This window comes from Coregonus clupeaformis, chromosome 12 (genome assembly GCF_020615455.1).
Source record: "Coregonus clupeaformis isolate EN_2021a chromosome 12, ASM2061545v1, whole genome shotgun sequence".
NCBI lineage: Eukaryota > Metazoa > Chordata > Actinopteri > Salmoniformes > Salmonidae > Coregonus > Coregonus clupeaformis.
Window position 1 is genome coordinate 12,777,018 of NC_059203.1, and position 19,243 is coordinate 12,796,260.

The 19,243-nt window shown below is 46.1% G+C and overlaps 1 protein-coding gene across 8 annotated transcripts in view; it reads right to left on the reverse strand.

Moving 5' to 3' along the window:
• Window positions 1-19,243, reverse strand: part of LOC121577703 (paired box protein Pax-7) — a 62,270-nt gene that overhangs the window by 19,320 nt on the left and 23,707 nt on the right. For 4 of the 8 annotated variants that reach the window (XM_041891514.2, XM_041891512.2, XM_041891509.2 and 1 more), the window contains exons 5-7: window positions 14,723-14,910; window positions 1,208-1,373; window positions 411-604 (exon numbers count right to left, since the gene is read on the reverse strand). In XM_041891514.2, the coding sequence (XP_041747448.1) occupies window positions 411-604; window positions 1,208-1,373; window positions 14,723-14,910 (548 nt within the window). Of the gene's footprint in view, window positions 1-410; window positions 605-1,207; window positions 1,374-14,722; window positions 14,923-19,243 lie in introns of all 8 variants that reach the window. The other 4 variants (XM_041891513.2, XM_041891510.2, XM_041891508.2 and 1 more) reach the window with 1 other exon arrangement.

A 19,243-nucleotide genomic window follows, 5' to 3' on the forward strand; every position in this document is an offset into this window, starting at 1 on the left:
GGAGTAGGATTTTGATGTCCCAGGAAAGTGGAAACTGCTGTTTTGGAGCAGATGTGCCTCTATCAAGATTAATTTTAATTTGTTGATGTTAATCCAATTGTTTTATTATTGTATCAATTTAAATGAGCCAATGAAAACCCAGAGCTTTAGAAGCTCAAATAAAAGACGATGGATCGACATACAGTAGCCTAGTACTGAGTTGATTTTTCTAATTGAATGGTGGTTCAGCAAATTGCAATTATATACATAATTTAAACCTTGGGTCATTGAATCATTAAAATGGTCAGATGTCTATATCAGAAGCATTTTTTGTAAAAATGTTACTTTATGTAGCTTACGGTACACATCCATATCAAAAGAGGCAAGACAGGGAGGAAATAGGGGAGACGTGCCCTTGGCCTTGAACTGACCTGTGGGGAGAGGCCATTGCTGACCGGATTCATGTGGTTGCTGGCAGCTGATTGGCTCATGAAGGTGTCTGAGTAGCTGGAGAAGCTGTGGCGATTGGACGAGAGGCCGTAGGGGGAGCTGCCGTCAGAGAGTCCGCCCTGGTGCATGGAGGACGGAGGCAGGGGTTGGGGCCGATGCAACGTACTGCTGACATCTGAACCAATAACAACAACAAAAACAACAACACAGAGCCTGGATAAGGGAGTGAGCCAAGAGAGCAACGACTAAATATACTGTTCTCAAACCTCAGCCTTGTAAACAACTTATTACACCTTAATGGTCTCAAACCCCCAGACAGATTAAACACTAAACGTAAGGAGATAGTTTATTTTGAAAATAGCACAATAAAATTATGTTTTAGCAGTGGCTCATGCCGGCTCAGACATCATGTGACCCCTTTTCATACTGTTTGTAGCTTAGAAATATCCTGCTCTTGTAATTGGTAGCAAACTCCGTTAAAGGCTGTTTCCCTGTCATCGTGTAACAAAGGCTAGTTGCTGTATGGATCCTATATTTAGCACATAACTGTTATATGATATAATATTATGTTAACATGCTCTAAATGTGTAGCAGACATACCATAGATATTTGTAACCCAAGTGCTACCTAGATTAGATTAAAACACGTCCATTTACACAAACATTTTTGCCCAAAACAGAGCCTCTGGGATAAGCAGATGTGGAGGCTTGTGTGTGAGTGCGTGCGCATGTGTGTGTGTCGGTGTGTGTGTATGTGCGGGCATGTGTGTGTGTCTTACCCTGTGACAGTGTAGTGCCGGGGTATGAGGACTCAGGTAGCTGGTAGGTAGGTAGGCTGGGCATCCCCGTGGGCGGGAAGCCTCCAGGTAACAGGTGGTTGAAGGCGGCCAGCTGATTGGCTCCTGCCTGCTTGCGCCATCTGGCCCTTCTGTTGCTGAACCACACCTGGAGGGAAAATAACTGATGAGAAGGATGGAGAGGACAAACTACAGAACAAACAGAGAAAGAGACAGAGAGAGACAGAGAGACAGACATACAGACAGACAGAGAGAGAGAGAGAGAGAGAGAGAGAGAGAGCGAGAGAGAGAGAGAGAATTTCTACCTTTCACTCAGTTTAGCTACTCTATGATAACCCATCTGCAAGAGCGAAGCACTCTCTAACTCTCAGCAATCACAAGGTTGTGCATACTAGAATAGCCATAATTTTCTCTTCATGTTCTGTCCAAAGGAATATGTGAATATATTAACACAATGGATATATTATCAAATGGATATATGATTCCAGAATGCTCCAAATGAATTGAGTGTGTGGTCCTACCACCTGTGATTCATCTGTCTGTTGCTGTGAGAGATGGTGGTGGTGGAGACGCTAGACAGTCCCTGTAGGAGGCAGAGCCTGCATGGAGGTCCAGTGGTCTGGCCCTGTTGTTCTTCTTAAGTGGCTGAAGCTGGGATCTGTGTCAACAGGCTGCCCTAAGAAGTCATTAAGGGGTCAGAGGTAGGGGCCACAAGCTGCATATCAGACATCTCAAGTATGTTTGTGAACCTATTAGACTCTTGGAGGCCATAAAGAATGCCACCACAGCGGTTCATACTCTCTTGTCAATAGTATGTCTACTCTCTCTCTCTCTCTCTCTCTCTATCTCTCTCTCTCTCTCTATCTCTCTCTCTCTCTCTCTCTCTCTCTCTCTCTCTCTCTCTCTCTCTCTCTGTTACTCTTTCTGTCTCTCTCTATATGTCTCACATATAATCAGATATATGCAATTGCAAATACATGCATAGTGAACTATTTCAATGATATTATACAAAGTGGATGGGATTTAGCAGTTTATCTGTAATCGACAAAACCATGAATACATATTATTTTGCACAGTCTAACGGCACATTTACATCTTGGTCTTCTTAAGATAAATAAAATGTAGAATTGTACCAAAATGCACACAAAATGTCCAACACCATTATCAACATTCAACCACGAATGCACAATGTCAACTCCCTGAATGGGAGTGACTAAAGAGGCTCCTTTTTAACTGCAGTGATTTACACATTTTAAAAAGGCTTCTGCTTCAACAAAACATGAATATAATCAGGTCTTTTGAAAAGAGCAGCCATACAGCCAGCAACCTGTTCCATTTAACCAAGACAAGGCCTGGGCCCAGTGTAGGCTAAAGGTTTAAGGACATTGATCTATGCCTCGCACTGGCAATTCATCAGAGTTTAATACACTGTCAGCGCAGTTCATCTACTGTTGTGTTTCAAACGGCCTGGCCTATTGTGAAGCCAGATGAAAGGAGGGGACAAAAGGGCTTCCATACGTCAGGCAGAACACTGGGCACAAAGAAGGGGCGTCCCTTTTAACAGCTCTAAAAGAGCCTAACTTTCAAGGGACTAACACAGGGACAGACTCACTGCTATTGAGGCCTCTCCTTCTCCTGAACACAAACAAATGCTACACATAAACTCACATACACAGAGATCTCAATCACATAAAGACAAATCTCTGTTTAGATTGTCTGTCTCTAGTTCCAATTTCATCAAGAGCATCTCATGTGATAAAAAGGGACTGAGATAATAATACCCCACTGTCCAAGCACTCGCGAGATAAATAAGTCACTCAACCTCTAACCCTAACCCTAACCCCACCAACAGGAAGCCTCTTCTGGAAGCAGATCATTTCCTCACACTTTCCATTTAACAAACAAACTTTTCCAGACCAAATAAAGCACTGCGAGGGCTCAGGGCTCCCTGGTGCCCCCACTGATTTGGCTCCTATTGGGATGTAGTGGAGCGTGGTGCTGGGTCTGAGCTAGAGCTGCTGATATCTTGCTGGGACAAACAGCTGCCTGCCATGGGGACACACCTCTTCCTTCCACACACGCCCAATCAACCGGCCCTGCAGTGCCACCCTCACCTCCGACCTCTGAACCTCACCCCTCACCCCGCCCCTCTTTTATGTTCTATTACACTTCCTTATTTTTGTCATCCAAGCCACAGGCAGGAGGTGTTCCATTATGGCAAACACAAAACACACAGAAATGCCTTGGCCACTTTCTCTTCTTCCTTCACTTCACTTCAGTTTTCTCTTCCTAACACTCACTCTCTTTCCCTCTTGCTCTCTCACATAAACACATTATGAAACTCTACATTTCTGGTCTTTCTTAACACTGTTATGAAATACTCCGATAGACAATTTACAACATTTTCTGATAGAATGTACCTCCCCTCCTCATTTCAGTCTATAATGACATAATAGGATGTTCAGAGTGGTGCATGGTGATGTCTCAACATCTGCCTCCCATGCCCTGTGGTCACCATTGCCACCCATCCACTTTAATGAGAGGGGAGTCTGTGAAGCGCATCTGTCTAAGTGAATTTACTCCAAGGCTTTGAACGAGCCCGCTGCAACGCCGAGCTACTCAAGTCAACTAAAATGCCAAAGGCTGCACCGCTATCGAGTTAAAGCTGACAAACATTGGGCCCAATGTGACCAGGTCAATACCGTATTGTTGGGCGAGAGGGGGCCATGCGTCACTGCTGCTTCAGAGGAGATGTAATGTTTTCTCCAGCAGCCATGGGCTCTACAACAGCAGACACTGAGATAAACAGGCACGCACATACTGTATGTACGCACATATGCATGCGTGCACACACACAGACAAACACACACACACACAACACAAACAGGAGGAGGATTTGAAGCTGTACTCTGGAACCCGATCACAAAGTCACCTTGGACCACAGATTCTCCCCTGCTCTCCCCAATCCGGTTTAATTCCTCTGCACTACAGAGAGAGAGAGAGAGAGCTTCATCCCTCCTCCATGTCTACCTCAAAGTCTGCTACTACAGCATCAATCTTTAGTCCTGTTTTGTTTTGTCAGTGTAAGAGGTTTGCTGATTGGCTTCCTCTACACTTGGACTAACATGGACTATGTGATTATCCCTGCAAGATACTGGAGGAAGTTGGAGGGTGGGGGGTGGGGGACGGTAGAAAACCTGGGGCACCACCACATCTCTTAGGACTAGAGCTTAGTGGAGCCTGAGAGACAAAAAGAGACCCGCTTTGAGCTGCTGAGCTGAGCTGAGCACAGACATGGAGGGGGTGGCATGGGACTGTAGGGGGGGTTGGGGGAAATGAAGGCTGGAACGAACGTCAGGCAAGTTGAAGGTCCTGAAAACATGTCCCCGAGTCTAGTGAAGTGAAGGTCTGGAGAGATATGTGTTAACAACAGTTGCTTTTATGTAGCTTTGATTTGGCAGTGGCACATATACAGTATATCCTTTAATCCCACTTGGCAAAAACTGGTTGAACCAACGTTGTTTCCAATTCATTTCAACAAAAATAATCAATGTGATGACGTTGAATCAATGTGGAAAACTAATTGGATTTAAAAAAAGGGCATTTACTATTTTTTTCACCCAACCTAAATCCAATGACATGGTACAATTTTTTGTTGATTTCACGTTGAATTCATGTTAGTTGACAACTCATCCAAATATAAAAGAAAATTAGACATTGAATCTGTGCCCAGTGGGATGTAATCTCTTATCTGAGAGAGTGGCCTGGGTCTGTATTCCACCATTTCTCTAGACCTCACTCACTAACACAACACAATGGACTCTACAGGGCTGAGGATCCCATTTGCTTATCACTGATCTAAGATAACACAAACACAACACTGCAATGCATGACATTACATTGCATTCAAACCCTTTGTCTCAAATAGGATCTAATTGTCTTTATTTAAAGTTATTGTAACAATTCTACGTTTCTTAAGCCAATGGTGCCACACGTACACATTTCACAAAGTGAACTATATGCTACAAAAACAAGGATGAACCCTTATTCTCATGTATTCTCAATGGTGCACTCCACAAATACAATGAACACAGTAGTGCAAAGAGGCGAAACAACATCGCCTCATCGGTTTTATACCATGTACTACCCACCCTCACTGGCTCTTGCTGTTTCTCTCTCTGCCTGCCTGCCTGCCTCTGCCTGCCAGACTGACACTATGCTAATTAGAGTAGCTGGGAGTGTGAATTTGAGAGGAGAGTGGGATTAGCTCGATAAGTATCAGGAATACAGAGGGACTGAAGGAAAGTCATTTAAATTCTAATAATAAGAAACTGTTAGAACATTCACACGGATGCATTGCAACAATTTCTCTTCCACAATCTACATAAACCCTATCTATTCCTTTATGGAACCGACATAAAACCAGACTGGTGGGAACATGGATGATGCCTGTTGTGTTGGGTGGGCTCTGCTATTGTTACTACTGAAAACTACTATGCCATTCTCTCCTGCCATTGGTAGTCACCTCGCATGGAAACAACCTGGTAAATCTCTATTTCATGATACATCTCTATGACGTCATTGTGTTTATCCTAAACTACATAAAAGGAATATATCTGTCTTTGAGGAATGTGTGACAATATGTCCCTTTCAGTTTTGGGGGATAGACAAGATGGATCAAGATGGAACTCTGCAGTATTTGGTTGTTCAACATGAAAATAAGACATTCAATAGGTAGTCTATAATATATCCTGTGACACTATGAGGTAGTACTGGGATCTCTCCTCAGCCTCTCCATAGAGGCCTCAGAGATCAGAGACAGGGCAGCACAGAGACAAACAGAGCAGGATCCTCTACTCTTTGTGTCGCGGCATGTATCAGAAGCCTAGCGCACTCTCCAGATAGAGAGAAAAACGTCTTCCCAAATTGATTTCTACGCTTCATAAAAGGCTATGCTTATAACTTATTAGATTCCTCTAACTATAATAGCTACATGCAGAATGTTTATTGGTAATGAAAGGGGATCTATGTGACAGATTCGCTGAGCGAGCCAGCCAGCGCTGCCGCCGCTCAGATGAGCCTCCTCAGCAGAGGTAGAATCGGCCTCGTAGAAACTTCAGCCTAAATAGAAGAGAATGTAATTGACTTCATGTGTGAGGAGGAGAGGAGCACTGATTTACAGCGCTAAGGCCCAGCCTCTGGCCTCCCTCCCTTCCTCTGTTCTCTGCCCTCCCTCGCTCAACAGCAACCCCCCTACACCTGGCCCAAACTTCTGAAGGATAGACACAAGTGATGCTCTTTTCTCTTCTTAATAGTCTGTGGAAGGACTCCACTGCCTGATCCAGTTAGGAATGAGTGTTTTATTTCAGAAGCAGAATGGCAGCACAGAGAGTGGGGTGCTCAGAGCAGTAGACAGGTAGCTAGATTTATAGGGACGGGTAGCCTGGAACTAAAGGCTGTGAGATATGGATCAGATCCTGCAATTTGTCAGTTGGGGTGATAAAACAGTGGTGGGGCCGGGGGAGGGCTGCTGGGAGCTGCTGGGACCTGTGTTTTAGGGGGTGGTGGGCCTGATGAAGATGGATGAGGTAGTGTGACACAAGATGGCAGGCAGGGGCAGGGAGGGGAGGGGGTTTGGGTTGGCTGAGTTTATGGGGCAGTGAGTTTGGGCTGTGGATTCACTGGTAAACCAAACACTTGTCACTTCTCGTTAAACCAGGAGTCCTCCTGAGCACCCTTCCACACAAGAGCTCTCCACTTGGAGTGGGCACATATACCCTCACAGATAATAGTACTTTTACTATATGTGTCCCTGACTGCAGTGTATACAATACACCCTGCTTTACAGATGATCACCTAGAGATCAGTAACAACTAACAGGGTAAACCGTAACCACCACCTCAAATCCTACTGAAGAAGAGATGGATCTTTATGACCCTACAACACCGCCCCTCTGCTGGGTTTCTCCCTCACCCCACTGCCCTCTCAGCCTCCCCACTCGTTGACATCTGGAAGATGCGTCATTGCAGCTGTGCTGGAGCAGGTCAACTCTCAGGCCAAAGGTTCTTCTGTCCTGCCCAGCACAGAGATGGACCATTTGGGTACCTATGTGAAAACCCAGCTGGCTGACATCTTCAAAACGCACTGACACTAAAACTGTCAAGTTCACACACCAAAATCCAGCCTTATGTCTTTTTAAATGTATTGATTCAATTTGGAGCAGTTCTAGAGAAGAGGCTTCACCAAGTTTTTCTTATATCATCATGTCTCAAGTGGTCAGTGTGGTTGGTTATTGAGGATGTGTCTGAGTACTTCAGCAGGCTGATGAGGAGCAGGGTAAGTCCCTGGTGTTCAGATGCAATGGGGCAGTGCTCTAGCAGAGCCAATGACAAAACCACACATGACTCTCCTGAAAAAGAAACAATTCTACAATTGTCTCCATAGTCCATCCTAAATCCTCCTCCCAACTCACTTGCCAAACCGCTGAGCAACATTGAAGACCAATGGCCATTATTTACTTTGGTTAACCAGAGTCAGTTTCTTGGGGTGACCTTCTCAGAAAATTAAGTTTGAGTTGATCTTTGGAGACTTTCAAAGCGTTTCGAAATTAGATTATGAGGAAAACTGCATTAACAAATTATGTCCATGATTTAAATACCTCAGATTTTCACATGACATCATTTAGCTCTATTATCTCGCAGGAGAGAAAAAGTGTTCTTTTAGTTTTCAACCCTGTTCGGTTTTTTTCACTTTTAGGATTCAAATTACCATCAGTTTCCATAAATACTCGAAAGAGGCAAATGCCTGAAGGGATTCTCTCTAAAATGTAAATGTAATTGACCTACAAATATGGTTGTGAAGTGCCTGGAACATGGACAAGACAGAGGACACTGTGCTCTGTAGCCCTGGGGTTCCCAGTGGGGTAGATCTCAATTCTTATTATTTTTATGTGTATTATTTTTCTCTTTATGAATATTGCTATAAACAACAGATTAAATTAATTTCGGATCAGTGAAAATAAGTCTACATAATGCACTGTAATTTAAGCTTTAAAAGCAATATTTTCTCTCTGCCCCATGGTAAAATGTGTAGAATTGCTCTAAATTAGCTTTAAAACTGCTAAATGTTCTCTCTGCTCCAAGGCAAAATGTGTAGAATTGCAGGAAATTAGCTTTAAAACTACAGCATTTTCTCTCTGATGGAAAGAGGGGGTGTCCGACTTCCTCCGAAGCTGCCACCTCTCCTTGTTCGGGCAGGCTTCGGCGTTCGTCGTCACCACCTTCTAGCCACTGCCGCTCCTCATCTCATCATTCCATTTGTTTTGTCTTGTTTATTACACACACCTGGTTCATATCCCTTTATCAGTACCTGTATAAGTGTTCCCTCTGCCCCCTTGTCTTTGTGTGTGATTATTTATTGTGGAGGTTAGATTAGCTCGGTGGAGCTCTTTGTATTTTGTATCACCGGGATATTTCACCCGTGTGCCTTGTTGTTTTCCAGTGCACATGATTTCCGCACTGGAGTGTTTGACGCATTGCTGCGTACCGCTGTGTTTTCGTAATAAACCTTTTATTCTGCGATTTACCCTCCTGCGCCTGGAGAGGAGAGTACCCAACCCTTCGGGACCAGCTGAGCGACCGGATCCAGACACCCACACCCCAGCACCCAGAGGGATTCATCTATCCCAACCGAGGGATTATGACGGGACAGCTACCTGCTGCCAGGGATTCCTCCTGCAGCTGGACCTCTACTTCTCAACCATCAGCCCGGCTCCATCGGAGTGGGAGAAGGTGTCCGCCCTTGTCTCCTGCCTCTCGGGGAAAGCCCTGGAGTGGGCCAATGCGGTCTGGAGTGAAGGAGGAGCCGCGTTGGACAACTACGGGGAGTTCGCTCGCCTCTTCCAGGCAGTCTTCGATCACCCGCCCGAAGGAAGAGTGGCGGGCGAGCGGCTGGTCCAACTGAGGCAGGGGATGAGGACCGCGCAGGACTTTGCCATGGAGTTTTGTACTCTAGCGGCTGGGTCCGGGTGGAATGAGCGGGCCCTCATTGACAGCTTCCGGTGCAGCCTGCGAGAGGACGTCCGAAGGGAGCTAGCCTGCCGGGATACCATGTTGACTTTCGACCAGCTGGTGGACATGGCCATCCGGTTGGTTAACCTGCTAGCTGCAAGAGGACGTCCTGGAAGGGGCCTGCCCGTTTCACCCCCCCCTCAACCCGGATTCAGTTCCGATGGAGCTGGGTGGTGCAGCGATCCTGGAGTACGGAGGACGACAGCTCCAGCGTCACTCTTGTGGCAGGAGAGGACATTCTGCTACACGCTGTCGTCAGGGTTCTTCCGGGTCTGGAGGCGGCAGGTAGGGCACTCTCGCGTCACCCCAGGAAGCGCAAACTCACACTCGTTCAGAGCCCTCTGCTGCGCACTGCACCATACACGTCACCTTCCCTGATTACACAGTAGTTTCCCAGTGTAAGGCGCTGGTCGATTCAGGCGCAGCTGGGAACTTTATGGAAAGGTCGTTAGCTCATAGTCTAGGTATTACGTTGGATCCCCTATCCATTCCACTGCCCATCAAAGCACTTGACAGTCGACCATTAGGGTCAGGGTTCATTAGGGAAGTTACAGCACCAGTCACGATGGTTACGCACAAGACCCATAGAGAGCAATTCACCTTTTTTAATTATTGAATCTCCTGATTTCCCTGTTGTGTTGGGTCTTCCCTGGTTAGCACTACATAACCCAACCTTTTCATGGCCTCAGAGGGTTCTCACGGGGTGTTCGCGAGAGTGTCAGGGTAGGTGTCTAGCTGTTTCCGTTGGTGCAACCACGGTGGAAAGTCCAGACACTACCTCCACCGTGCGCATTCCCCCCGAATACCTCGATTTGCGCATGCGTTTTCCAAAATGCAGGCGACCAAATTACCACCTCATTGGGCGGGGGATTGCGCGATAAACCTCTGGGTAGACGCTGTGCCTCCCAGGAGTCATGTATATCCCCTGTCGCAGGCTGAAACGGAGGCGAAGGGGGACATACGTTTCCGAGTCCCTGCGCCAGGGGTTCATACGTCCCTCCACTTCGCCCGCCTCCTCATGTTTATTTTTTGTGAAGGAGAAAGACGGAGGTCTGCGCCCTTGCATTGATTACCGAGCACTTAACAAGGGGACAATTCGTTATAGTGATCCTCTACCCCTCATTCCATCTGTAATCGAGTCAATGCATGGGGCGCGCTTCTTCACAAAATTAGATCTCCGGAGTGCATACAACCTAATGCGTATCCGAGATGGGGACGGGTGGAAGACAGCATTCAGCACAACCACGGGGCATTATGAATACCTGGTGATGCTGTACGGTTTGATGAATGCTCCATCAGTCTTCCAGTCCTTTGCAAACAAGGTGTTTCGGGACATGCTTGGTCATGGTGTAGTGGTCTACATCGATGACATTCTGGTGTATTCCGCTATGCGCGCAGAGCATGTGTCCCTGGTTTGCAAAGTGCAGGGCCAACTGTTGGAACATGACCTTTATGCCAAGGTAGAAAAGTGTCTGTTTTTCCAGCAGTCCGTCTCCTTCCTCGGATACCGCATCACCACCTCAGGTGTGGAGATGGAGGGAGATCGCATTTCAGCCATGCCTAATTGGCCGACTCCAACCACGGTAAAGGAGGTGCAGCGCTTTATTGGCTTTGCCAACTACTATCGGAGGTTTATCCGGGGCTTTGGCAAGGTCGCAGCTTCCATCACCTCTCTGTTGAAGGGTGGGCCGTTCCGGCTCTGCTGGTCTGCTGAGGCTGACAGGGCTTTCAGTAACCTGAGGGCTCTGTTCACCTCAGCTCCGGTACTGGTCCATCCCGATCCATCATTACCGTTCGCAGTGGAGGTGGATGCATCCGAGGTAGGGATAGGCGCTGTCCTATCTGAACGCTTGGGCACGCCACCCAAGCTCCGCCCCTGTGCCTTCTTCTCCAAGAAACTCAGCCCGGCAGAGCAGAACTACGACGTTGGTGATCGGGAGCTGTTGGCTGTCGTCAGAGCCCTGACCACTGGCTCGAGGGGGCGAAACACCCTTTCCTCGTCTGGACTGACCACCGTAACCTGGAGTACATCCGCGCAACTTGGAGGCTGAACCTGTGCCATGCCAGGTTGGCCCTGGTCTTCACCCGGTTTGATTTTACACTGTCCTACATACCGGGTACAAAGAACGTGAAGGTAGAGGAGAGGCCCATAGACAACACCCCCATACTCCCGGCCTCCTGCATTGTGGCGCCGGTAGTATGGGCGGTGGACGCGGACATAGAGCGGGCGTTACGCACAGAGCCATCTCCACCTCAGTGCCCAACTGGGATGCGGTACGTGCCGTCTCTTGTCCGTGACCATCTGATCTACTGGGCACATGTGCCCCTCCTCTGGTCACCCAGGTATCGGCCGTACAGTGCGCTGACTGACCGGAAGGTACTGGTGGCCTACCTTGGCTAAGGACGTGAGGGTGTATGTCTCCTCCTGCTCGGTGTGTGCCCAGAGTAAGGCACCTAGGCACCTCCCAGCGGGTAAGTTACAGCCCTTACCAGTTCCACAACGGCCATGGTCCCATTTGTATATTGACTTTCTCACTGATCTTCCCCTCTCTCAGGGTAACACCACCATCCTGGTTGTTGTGGACCGCTTTTCTAAAGCCTGCCGCCTCCTTCCTCTGCCCGGTCTCCCCACGGCCCTGCAGACTGCGGAGGCCCTGTTTACTCACGTCTTCCGGCACTACGGGGTGCCAGAGAACATAGTGTCTGACCGGGGTCCCCAGTTTACATCCAGGGTCTGGAAGGCGTTCATGGAACGTCTGGGGGTCTCGGTCAGCCTGACCTCTGGGTTTTACCCTGAGTCTAATGGGTAGGTGGAACGGGTGAATCAGGATGTGGGTAGGTTCCTGCGGTCCTACTGCCAGGACTGGCCGGGGGAGTAGTCGGTGTTCTTGCCATGGGCCGAATATGCCCAGAACTCTCTCCGCCACTCCTCTACTAACCTATCGCCATTTCAATGTGTTTTAGGTTATCAGCCAGTTCTGGCACGGTGGCATCATAGCCAGACCGAAGCTCCTGCGGTGGATGACTGGTTTTGGCGCACGCAGGAGACATGGAATGCTGCTCACGTCCACCTCCAGTGCACCGTGCATCGCCAGAAGGCCAACGCTGACCGCAACCGCAGTGAGGCCCCAGTCTTTGTATCGGGTGATCGGGTCTGGCTCTCGACCCTCCATCTGCCCCTCCATCTGCCCTGTCGGAAGCCAAGCACGCGATTTGTGGGGCTGTTCAAAGTCCTGAGGAGAATAAACGAGGTTACCTATAGGTTACTACTCCCTCCAGATTACCGTATTAACTCCTCGTTCTATGTCTCTCTCCTCAGGCCGGTGGTGGCTGGTCCGCTCCAGGAGTCTGAGGTGCGGGAGGTTCCTCTGCCTCCTCTGGACATCGAGGGGGCCCCGGCGTACTCCATCCTGGATTCAAGGCATCGGGTGGGGGGCCTTCAGTACCTCGTGGAGTGGGAGGGGTACGGTCCCCTACACAAAAGTGGTCCCCTACACAAAAACGTTTGGGAACCCCTGCTCTAGCCCACATGGCACTCTGCTCAACCAATCTTACACAGGTTTGCTGGATTGTTTCATCTTTGAGACCAATCACAATGAGCTTCACAAAGAATTCAACTCCACTCTACAAGGTCTATATTCTAAAATGTTGATGCTACATTTAAATAAATTAGACCAAATGACATTGTAAATACAAACCATTGTAACCCTTCTGTCATAACTCAGAATCTATTAGACATGCATGTATTTTCCAGATGTATTTCATGAGACATCCATTACACTGTAATGGAGGAGAATCTTCAGAAAAAGAGATTAATCAAATAGTAACTGAAAGACCTTCCCAATCTCATGTTCAAGTTTGCCTCATAAGCATATTTGAAACATTCTAAAACGTAATGTAGCACAAGAAAATATGCATGAGATAAATCTCTCAGCATCCTCCACTGAGTACTGCAGCAACCATTTAGACATATTTCTGTTTGGAGGGTTTGCTAGACAGACAAAGACATGTGTGGAATCAGTTACCCCTAACCGCATGTTTGGAGTGTAAGGAACAGTTAGCACGCGGGGTGGTTCAGAGTTTGGGAGGTTCAGGGGGAGTGAGCAAGGGGTTGTGGTAAGAAGAGAGGGTTGCCCTTTTTTACTAGCATCTGATTGATTCATGTTGTTGTCGGGGCATGGGGTCCCTGGAGAGGATGAGGGACCCTCCATGATATGCACATGGTTTTACAAGTGGCGGCAGGCTTGAAAGTGATGGGAGAGAGATGCTGGCCAAAGGCCGAAATGAGAAATCCATCAGGAATGCATTTCTTCTCGCTCTCTCTTTCTCTTTTCCTCTCTCTCTCTCTCTCTCTCTCTCTCTCCCTTCTGAACAGCTGCTGCTATAACTCTACTGCATTTCCTTCAGCGTTACATAAAACCACATGGTACACAAGCTGTCAGGCAGGTCCTGGAGTGGAGTCTTGTGTGTAAAAAAATGGAGCATCCCCTGTCAAGGCCTTCTTAGAACAGATGAGGACTCACAGAGAGCAGTGAACTCCCAGGTGAGGTGAGGAGGTAAAATATGGGTAAAAAATACCTGGACTGTGATGAATTAATATAGTCGCTAGTAAGTCTACATACCCCTTGCACAATCTTCTTTTGCAGCCTTAAAATTACATCTAAAAAGGGATTATATGGATTTTTTTTGCTTCCGATCTACACAACCTACTCCACAGTTTCGAAGTGAAAGAGAGGATAAAGAAAATGGTCCAAGTGAATAAAATAAAGATGTCTTGATTGCGTATGTCTTCACACCCCAGAGTTATTACTGGAAGGAAGAACCGTTGGCAGCCATTACAGCTGTTTATCATTTTGAATAAGATTATACACATTTTGCACAACTCTTAGGGCAACATACAGTATATCCATTGTTTTTGTCAAAATTGCTGAAGCTCAGTACATTTGGTTGGGAATCATTGAGTGGAAGCTATATTCAAACTTTGTCTCTGATTTGAAAACAGATTTAGGTCAGGAGGACTGAGACTGGACCATTCAGGAACACTCAACACCTCTTGGAAAGCCATTCTGGTGTATCTTTGGCATTAAAAGTTGTGTAATTGTCCCTCCCCCCAAAAACGATCTAAGCGTTAGATTTTCTCTAGAGTGTGAAGACATACACAATTAAGATGTCTTCTTCTTTAAAAAAATAAAAATAAAAAAAACTATTTGCCAAATGTTGTATAGTTTTCTTTCACTTTGAAAATGTGGAGTAGGTTGTGTAAATGGGTAGATTTTTATTATTTCGGAAGACTATAGCAGGATATTAAAACAAATGTTTGCCATGTACAGGAAAACAGTGCTTTAGATTAGTGTCATAAACACATGGATAATGCTAACCCGCCATGACAGAGTGTGTGTTGCATTGATTGTTTGTGTGTCTAACTAACCTGTACGCGGGCCTCAGTGAGCTTGGTCCTCTGGGCCAGCTCTTCCCTGGTGTAGATGTCTGGGTAGTGTGTCCTCTCAAAGGCCTTCTCCAGCTCCTCCAGCTGCTCGGCTGTGAAGGTGGTGCGGCTGCGACGCTGCTTCCTCTTCAGGGGAAGGTCCGGCTCCGACTCCACATCTGAACCCTCGTCTGTACGATTACCTGGGCCAAAGGGGAGGAGGGAGAGGCCATCTCAGTTAATACTAAGAAAAACACTAAAATAATACAAGGGAATTTAGCAACAATGGAAAGGAAGTCAATTTTATTGGTTGGTTATTTATCTCTTCAGTTGTCTGTGTTTACCCACAAGCCTCTGTTCTGACAGCAATCAGTCACAGTTTTTGTTGATTAACCTATGTCATTGAAAAAGGCAATAAAAAGTAGGGCTGTGACGATGCCAGTATCGCAATATCTTTTCCATGGCAAAATAAAGGTGACTCTGGATGACAACGTAATGATGTTTGTTTCCAACATTAGGGCTGTTTTCCTAAAGAAGTAAAATCCGCTTCGTGTTTTGTTTCCTTGTCACGATACTAACGAGTATCGCAATACTGGTATCATCCCGGCCCTAATAAAAAGGATGGGTGAAACCCTGAAATGGTCCATACGAGCCACTTTTTCTAGTTTAGGGGAACAACCCACTTCAGAGGCTATGTCGCTTGAGGGGGAGAGGCTGCAAAGCCCTTCAAATGACTGCTTTCCCTCTCTCCGAGCACAACAGAGCAAATATGATCTTAATCTGTGGATATATATACAGTATTTAAGAGGCCTGATACCCAATCCTGCCTGAGAGAGAGAGAGAGAGAGAGAGAGGGAGAGAGAGAGAGAGAGAGAGAGAGAGAGAGAGAGAGAGAGAGAGAGAGAGAGAGAGAGAGAGAGAGAGAGAGAGAGAGAGAGCGGACGGGCGGGGGAGAGAGGCGCCAGAAGCTGGAGGCAGAGGGCCGCAGGCGGTTGGGGGCAGGAGGGGAGGGGGTGCTGGGTGGAAGGGTTAATCTACGCAGGCCACCTTGCTGTTCCTCACCACACTATTCTCTTCTCTCACAATGGCCCAGGGCACACTGCTGCTCAAAAAACAGCACAGACAGAATATACAGAACACTATAACAATATCACACCAGAACCATTCAATCCCATATTCTGTGTTTCTATGATGCTGCTGTCAATAAATGAATTACAATATATCTTACAGTACTTTTAGGCATTCAACTAAGCTGCTGCATTTTCGCTTGAGGAATATAGATACTGCGCAAAGCCATCCAATCCAGGCCAAGAGGAATGTTTCTGACAGCGAATATGTATTACCACATTGCATTACCATTATAACTGAATTTAGGAAATTGCATCATTTTCACCTCCTCTGCATGTCTATTCAAACTACACGGCCCTTTTCATTTCTTGTTATAAAATGCATATTTTCACAAATGTGCTCATTGAGACATTGACAAGCCAGTGTTGCTCTAGGCCTAGTTGGATTGCATCAGACATGTACAGTCCAGAAGGAGAGAAGGGTAAAGAACAAAAAATGCTAGATAGCCTATAGAACGAAAGAGTTTGTGGAGAGCTCATTGTCCCTTACAGAAACCCTTTCTCCCCAACTATAATGACAACCATAATGGTCTCCTGAAAGTTAGCCCAGGTGAATCCATTGCATTGGCTATGGGCACAACTAAGCTCAGTTCAACAAAGCCCTCTCGAATGTTTCAACATACCACATGGACAAACTGAAGCCAAATAGCCTTCAAATAACAACTGAGAGAATAAAAGAGCAACTAAATCTGGCTGGGTCTCAAGGCCGGCTCTGGAGTTTAATTAAACAAGGAATTATGGGATTATATGGTGACTATCATTACAGGCCACTCGATGAGTCTTCTGAGAACGTCATTTTTGTCCCCCTGAGCTCACGCTCAACGATTCTCTGCGGATTACATGCGGCCGCAGGACATGAGGCCGCATTCATTAAATCAATTCTTTAGTCTAACCCTTTTAAATAAAGATTGATTCTCCAACACTGGCTCCCAATATTGCAGAGAACAGCCTTGAACATACAATGTTGAATATGTACATATATGGCATATCTCTTTGTTGGTTTTCATGAGGATGCACACAGGGATTTGCCACTAACTCGCCATGACAACACTTGAGACCGGCACAGCGGTCTATAGATCACTTTTCAAAGTCACCTCTGTGTCCTACGGGGGGGGACCATGCGGGCAGAGTGGAGGGCTGCTCAATGGTTTAAAACCAGACAAACACCACAGAATTCTATTTGAGTTATTTTCTTCTGCTCAAATTTCTCTTCCTTTATTTATCTATGTGATCGGATTAAAAGTTGCATGAGTGGATATAGACTAGCCACTACTTAACATTTCAAAACAGAATCCTCCCTCTATATTCCAATGTAAGCATTTTGCAAAGCATTTACAAACAAACTGCATGGCAAACAAGACTAATGAATATGTACTGCCACCTGTGATTGAGCCCTGGTTATAGTGACATGTGTCATGGCACACGAACTACAGGCAGCAGGCAGCGTGCTCTCGGTGAAGGTCAACAGCCCTATTAGTAGTGGGTTTGGGAAACAGGGATGTGAGAAGCAAACCTCATCTCTATCCAGACCACATTTTTCTGAACGCGATGCCAAGATTAATCAACAACACTGGGGACCCACATGTAACAAAATGGGTTGTGACAGAAACAGAATTTCAGTTAAACATACTTTATGGTTCCTCTAATTGTTGGTGCAACACAGAGTTGCATGGCTGTCTGGTTAATGTATTTTACTGGCCAACCTACTCTCAGGTAAAACCCTTCAGCAGACAACACAAGACTATCTACATACACAAACAAGTCGAAATATAACGACACTGGGTGGATTACACAGTATCCACATCGTTTCATTTAAATATGTTTAACATTGTATACTTTATTCAGACAGCTGGAAACAAAAGGGGAGACAAGCAAGTGGGAGAACAGTAGGCAGGGTAGACACAGGGATTGAACCCCGGTCTTGTGACTGGCCAGGAGCGTTATCACTAGATCACGGGCTCTGCACCAAATATTTGTATTTAATGGTTGTTTGATATTTATAGATGCAGTGCCTCTCGGCCTAAATTATGGAAGAATAAACACTTACTATCTGTTTCCCAGACAACAAAGCTTTTGAATTCAAATAACACATGTTTCCTTCTTGGTTTAAAAATCTGTCAATGTTGATACAGGACAAAACGGTGGATGATTAGCCTACTACCTTGGAATAAACTCAATCCCTGTGGGCGTTGAGGTCAATTCTCTAACACTTCTCGCCGCTTTGAAACAATAAGGTACATCCTGATTAGACCTGGGTATAATGCCTCGGCTGTAATTCCATTGGAAGGTTCTGGGGATATTGATAAAGCACTCGTGCCTCGCCTCATCAGTTATCATAGCAATTAGAGCCTAATTATGTATACCATCCAGTGGGTATGATTAGACAGCCGTGTATCCTCCTTCAGGGCCCTCAGAGGGCCTTCTCAATATTGATTTAAAAATACAGCTTTGTTTAAATAGAAATTAACCAGGTATTGACGAGGTCTTCTAAATCAGAAAAGTTTTGTTTACGTTTCAAGTAAAAAGGGGAAACAAGTAAACATGTTATACCGGAAGAGCAAATTGTTTTACTAACAGACTTTAATTGAATCTCATTACTTATGAATGGAGCCATATGTTTCCCAAAGATATTGTTTAAGCTTTCTGTTCCCTCTCTCAAAATCACAGCTTTTTCCCAAAGCTACTATTTCTATCAATATCGATAGTCAGACAGAATAACAACTCAGGTCAGAACACAACCAACAACAGTGGTCTTGTCTCTGACAACCTGAGCAGTTGGTTTATAGTTTAGCGGTGAGTTTAGTGTGAGGTTTAAAGACGGTCCTCCCTCTCTTCTGATGCTCCTCACTGCTGACCCCACGGTCTGCTCAGAGCTCAGACTGCAGGCAGATGGAATCCTCATCACCCCATCCCCTCCAAACCAACTCCGGGCCAGCCCGCTAACCCTATGGACTCTCTTCTTCTCTTCCTCCCATCCTCCCTCTGAGGAGCTCCTACTCTCTCTATTCCTCCTGGGAGAGCGGCTGAGGTAATATGGCTTGGATGGACTGCTGTCCAAGCCTGTACAGTCAATAAAGACTGCTGGCTCCAGTGCTCCACAAGAATATTATGCTATTATAAACGACAAGCCCTACAATAGCAATGTCTATTAGCACTGAAGGGGACAGAGAAAACATACAATGACAGTCTAGAAAACGATCACAAAAAAACGGAATCTAGGCTACACTCCAACACCCTCAGCTACAACTGATCCCCACAACACTACAACACAGGAGGCTACTAGAAATGCTTCAACATGACAACACAAACATCCTCAATGCCAAGATGTCTAATATGGTCAAATATTAACCAATATAATCACATCAACATTGTGTCAGTGAATATTTAGGTAAAATAT